Raw genomic sequence first — 6,305 nt, forward strand, 5'->3', positions numbered from 1 at the left:
TGGAATGTCAGCGAATGAGGCTAAGTCAACAGTTGCACAAGTCAATATTTTCCACATCTGACCCTTCTTATCAGTTATATTTCGTTGGTATAAATAAGACTCCACATGCCTTCTACCTCATTCTCAACCTCTCATCCTCCAAAGACAAAGAAAATAACCAAAGAGACCACCTCAATCAAATGGCTTCCCTACAAGCTTCATCTCTCATACTCTCTCTTCTTCAAACAAAATCAGTGCTGCTATTCCTGTCCCAAAACTACCAAGAGTCCCTATGTCAGTTCCAAAATGCCAAAAAGACTGTGGTTGAGAATTGAATATGAGGCTGGCTTTAAAAAAAGTCCAATTGATGTTGAATCATACAACTCCACTAGTATTGCAAATACCCAACTCTACGCACTATTAGAAGCTGTAGCTGATAGGGTAGAGATGCACAACAACATTGGAAAGCAACGTGACAATTGGAACACCCTTCTTTTGAACTCTATAAACATGATAACTCTTACTGCTGCAACCTTAACTGGTGTTGGAGCATTTGGAGGCGCTGGAATGCCTCTATTGCTTTGAAATTATCGTCCGCGCTATTGTACTCTGCAGCCACAGGATTGTTGCTTATAATGAACAAAATTCAGCCCTCACAACTCGCTGAGGAACAACGTAATGCTACAAGATTGTTCAAGCAACTCCAAAGCCAAATCAACTATCCTCACTCTTGGCAATCCAACTCAGAGGATGTGAAAATTGTGATGGAAAAGGTCTTGGCTCTTGATAAAGCCTTCCCACTTCCTTGCTAGGAGCAATGCTCGAAAAGTTTCCTTCAAAGTTTCGAGCATTTTTTGAATTTTTATGATTTTTTCTATTTTCTAGCTTTTGAAAATCATAATATATATATATATATATATATGTTAAATCTGGCCATGAAATTTTTAAAGCTTCAATGGTGGATTTTTCTAGGCCCTAGCAGCCTCGCATGGGCACATAGCTAAGGCCATGGCATGCCCGCGTGCATGCTGCCTAGGCCATGGCAACCTAGCATGGGCATGCAACCAAAGCCATGGTGTACACGCTGCTTAGGCCCTACCAGCCCTGCATGGGCATGCAACCAAGTCTATGTCATGTACGTAGAAAAAAGAAATTGAGCAAAAAAAAGAATGGCAATATAAAAAAATAAAAAATAAAAAATTCAATTTAAGGCCCAATTAGTCTAAAATGAATTAAAGTGGACCAAATGGACCAAAGTAAGCCAAATGGATTGTAGTAAACCGAATGAACCAAAGTGGAAAGACAGTACCAAAGTGGACTGAATGGACCGAAGTGGAAAGACTGGACCAAAGTGAATAGAAATGACCGAATGTGCTGAATTGAATTTAATTGGACCAAATTAGACCAAATGGCCAAAGTGGACCGAATTAGACCAAATAACCCAAAGTGGACCGAATTAGACCGAAATGCTACATTTATTTTATGTTGCTCAAAAAGAGCGTAACAACAATAGATGTTACATTTTAGATTTTAGAAATTATTTTTATTTTTAAGAGTTACATGTACTAAAATTTGTACTAACTACAATATCACCAAAAAATAATTAGTAATTTGTTTATTATATTGTTGATGTGAAACTAATCAATCATATTACTTTGTAAAACTTTTAGTTAGTAAATAATATCATTTTACTATTAAAAATTAAATGAAAACATTTATAAAACGCATTATTTGAAATATTTTACTGTTTGATTAATATTAATTTATAAAAAAAATACTGAAGTGACCTTTTTTTTTTTTTAAAGAATTGAGCTTAAATGACTTCTTGTACTAACGTATTTGGACAAAATAATTAAATTAACTCATTTAACACAATCCTCTGCAAACTTAATAGAAACAAAATGTTTGTATTGTATGTTATATTGTTATGCAAAGAGTACAATCGTTAAAAAGAATCAAAGTTAGCCCATTCCAGTGTTACCTAATCATACAAAAATCTTGTTGTCAAAACTAAAATTAGAAAAGCTTGCTTGCAAATTCATCAATTGAAGTTCCCTCTCTTCGGGAATAAGCAGATTTTCGTGCAAGTTCTTTTAGCTGTGACAAGCTTCTTCCAAACTTCAAAGCCAACTTCATCTCAAACAATTCCCCATTCTCTCTTTTTTCCAAATCTTTTTCTTCAAGTGTGCCTTCAATTGATTCTTCCAATAGGCGAAAGAAGCCAGCGTTGTTTCTATACATCTCAAACACCATTCCAACTTGTCCACCATGTCTTCATCTCAAACAATTCCCCATTCTCTCTTTTTTCCAAATCTTTTTCTTCAAGTGTGCCTTCAATTGATTCTTCCAATAGGCGAAAGAAGCCAGCGTTGTTTCTATACATCTCAAACACCATTCCAACTTGTCCACCATGCTCAAAAGCATTAACAGCACTTCCTAATGCTCCAGCAGCCACCGCTATTATCGCTGCCCATGATCCATTACCCACAAAAGTGGAACCGATGGCAGCAATGCCAGTGAGTAATGGGCCTGAGATAGCCAAAATCTTGTTGATCTTTAACATCAAGTTGCCTAGCCTTGCATAGTCTTTAATGTCTTTTCTCTTCACCACTTCCATAATATCTCTCATTTCAACTTCCAGCTCCTCACTCCAACCATTCTTCGCCATCTTATGAAATTTACCTTCTTGTGCTTTGGTTTTGTTCTGTGATTGTTTTGATGGCCACCAAACAGCAGGTTCAAACTTTGAAGGAAACTTTTCGAGCATTGCTCCTAGCAAGGGAAGTGGGAAGGCTTTATCAAGAGCCAAGACCATTTCCATCACAATTTTCACATCCTCTTGAGTTGGAGTGCCAAGAGTGAGGATAGTTTCGATTTGGCTTTGGAGTTGCTTGAACAATCTTGTAGCATTACGTTGTTCCTCAGCGAGTTGTGAGGGCTGAATTTTGTTCATTATAAGCAACAATCCTGTGGCTGCAGAGTACAATAGCGCGGACGATAATTTCAAAGCCAATAGAGGCATTCCAGCGCCTCCAAATGCTCCAACACCAGTTAAGGTTGCAGCAGTAAGAGTTATCATGTTTATAGAGTTCAAAAGAAGGGTGTTCCAATTGTCACGTTGCTTTCCAATGTTGTTGTGCATCTCTACCCTATCAGCTACAGCTTCTAATAGTGCGTAGAGTTGGGTATTTGCAATACTAGTGGAGTTGTATGATTCAACATCAATTGGGACTTTTTTTATAAAGCCAGCCCTCATATTCAATTCCTCAACCACAGTTCTTGTTGGCATTTTTGGAACTGACATAGGGACTCTTGGTAGTTTTGGGACAGGAATAGCAGCACTGATTTTGTTTGAAGAAGAAGAGAGTATGAGAGATGAAGCTTGTAGGGAAGCCATTTGATTGAGGTGGTCTCTTTGGTTATTTTCTTTGTCTTTGGAGGATGAGAGGTTGAGAATGGAGGTAGATAGGCATGTGGAGTCTTATTTATACCAACGAAATATAACTGATAAGAAGGGGTCAGATGTGGAAAATATTGACTGGCAACTGGCTTGACTTAGCCCAATTGGCTGACCCATTCCCTCTTCATAATTTTCAAATTCAAAGTTTGCTCTCTTTGCTTGGGTCTCTCTTACCACCCAGTAAAAACCTATTACTTCAAACCTGGTCGCCATTTGACCAATGCTGCCTGGTCAATTTCTACAAGTTAAAAGAACAAAAATGCTACTAGAACTACTATACCCCTTCAGACCAGGCATGCACTCTTGTAAATTGTAGTATTTACTGTGAATCTGATGGAGAAAGAAATGGTGAGGGTTAATAAAATACAAAATTTTATTGATAAAGAAGAAATACAAAATAAGGGATATGATAGAATTTAAACTATTAACACTTGATGTGTTGGCCAAAAGTCTTGTAATTTAATAGACACATTTGGTGTTTTCCGTGCATCAACAACACCCTTTTTGCAGCCATTAAAATTTATATTATGTCATCTTAATACTAAAGGAAAAACAGTAATTTCATATGGGTGAAAATTCCATAATTTTTAAATTCACATCATATATATGTGGTTATCATTCGCAATTAAGGGTAAATTGATCTTTTTACTTTTCATATGCAAAATGTTGCTTTGACCAAGGTTGTATGAAGGCTTAATTTTGATTTTTCCATAAAGATTCTTGCCATAGATATGTATTCACAGGATCATTCTAAGCTTATTAATTCCTAAAGGATTAATTTAAAATTAATACGAAGATCAATTCATATATTGGTTGAGCTTTTTCTTTATGATGGACATTTAAATACCAGATGATTCCAAGTGGATAATGCATAATTTCTTTAATGATTTCATATACCCTTTTTTTTTTTTTTTTTTTAATCTTGTTGATAATTTATGTATCTTGATTAACTAAAGAAAAATTTTAATTGTGAAAGAACATAAAGAGCCTATAAAAGCTTAAAGACTTAAATTATACTAAAAGCTTAAAGACATAAATGATACAAATTCATACTAAAATATTTATTTCTTTACTTGCTCTAAATATTTAAACAAGTAATACGTAAATGGTAATAAATATAGTCATTGAAATTTTCATTTTTTGAAGCTTAAAAAAAAAGTAAGTATTTACTTTGCAATAGTAATTTGGTCATATTATTTGATCAATTCTAACTTCTTGATTTGAAATGTTCTTGTTTTGAAGTGTGTCTAATAAAAAAAAAAAAAAAGAGGAGGCTTAGGGTTGATCAAGGTACACTTATAAGGAAAAAACCTCTTGTATAAGAAATTGAAAAGGGATCCAAAAGTTCACCCTAGCATAAGAAATTGACCCATGGACCATGGTGAGAACTACGACTCGAAGTGGACTAGAGTTTGGTTAGGGTGCATGGACGTAAATTTGAGTCCAATAGCTAATTAGGATTCTTTTGCTTAAATATGTTAGATTAATTATGTTTTTCCTCTATAAAATTTATAAAAAAAAAAAAAGGTACAAAACATGTGTTTAGATTAATAGGTGTTCTTGTTACTATAGCTTATTGTTTAATTCATTATATTCTTCTTTAGACTTGATAGATTTGTTCTTTGTGTTGATTTCATGCCATAATCATATATTCATAAAAATATTTTAACATGATTCATTCATCTCCCCCACCCCCCCCCCCCCCCCCCCAAAAAAAAAAGAAGAAGAAGAGATTCTTTCATTGAGATGGCAGATTTAATCGTATAATTATGTTTTTGGTGCATATCTCTCAAGTAGATTTGTAGATCCATGCACTTATGAATTATGATAGTATGTGTCACAATCATAATTCTAATTTTCATTAATTGCTTAGAATCGTCCTATGATAGATTTGTGCATTTTCTTTTCATAAAAAAGAGGTTATTTTACATAAAATTATGAAAATTAGGTTAAATTATTAAATTTCTAGATTTGAGATCTAATCTAAATTCTTATGATAATATGTGAAATATGTTTATTCTTTATGTATAAAAACGTCTACGCCGTGCACCTTTCAATGCAAATTCTAATATGCTCATGCATTTTCAAGTGATTTGTTGATGTTCTTGCTTTGATTGACCACCTTTGTAGTCCTTTTGGATTAGCTTTCTAATGCTACTTGTTTTTCCTCAGTCATACAAAACAAATAAAGCCTGCGCTGGTTGAAATTCAAATCCAAATTTGATTTAGCTTTAATATCATTTTCCTTTGAGTAGTTGTTCCCTTTCGCCTTAAATTGAATTGGATTGACCTTCTTTAACTTGATTAATGTCTACATCAAAATTGAGTACATCAAATATTTTTTTTAAGCAAATTCACTTGTGCCGTTGTGCAATTTGCACGTTAACTCGTTCATTTTTATAGAGCTTGCTAGAATCACTTTCAAACCCCATTAATAGACTTATTCATGCTTTAAAACTCATTTGGAAGTATAAAATTAATTATTGAATATCATTCCAAAACCATTCTATAAAATGCATTGATCAACACAAAATAAATACAATAATGCTTTCTAATAAATACAATTATGATACATCAAGTAAACACTTGGCCAAGAAATATTTATTTAGCTACTAGCATCATTCATTTGCATGAGTAAATACCTCGGCAAGATGCATATTTTTACTCCGTCAATAATTTATCTCATGGAAAACTAAGAAACAAACAACTATTCACTCTAAAAAAAAAAAGGTAAAAAAAAAAATAAAAAAAAAAACAACTATTGCATTCCAATCAGCCGAGGCAGAATACAGACCAATATCAACCACATGTGAGATCACTTTTTATTTTTGGGAAAACATGAGAGATCACTTAGTTAAAGCAAGTC

At 33.8% G+C, this 6,305-nt stretch overlaps 1 protein-coding gene across 1 annotated transcript in view; it reads right to left on the reverse strand.

Moving 5' to 3' along the window:
* The window catches only part of LOC112008459 (probable F-box protein At4g22030), a 5,579-nt gene extending 2,171 nt beyond the window's left edge, over positions 1 to 3,408 (reverse strand). Inside the window, exon 1 of the mRNA XM_024040788.2 lies at positions 2,464 to 3,408. Coding sequence (XP_023896556.2) covers positions 2,464 to 3,376 — 913 coding nt within the window. The 5' untranslated portion in view covers positions 3,377 to 3,408. The remainder of the gene's footprint in view (positions 1 to 2,463) is intronic.
* Between the last annotated feature and the right edge of the window lie 2,897 nt (positions 3,409 to 6,305).

The sequence above is a fragment of the Quercus suber genome, unplaced genomic scaffold, assembly GCF_002906115.3.
Source record: "Quercus suber isolate HL8 unplaced genomic scaffold, Cork oak 2.0 scaffold_66, whole genome shotgun sequence".
Taxonomy (NCBI): Eukaryota; Viridiplantae; Streptophyta; class Magnoliopsida; order Fagales; family Fagaceae; genus Quercus; species Quercus suber.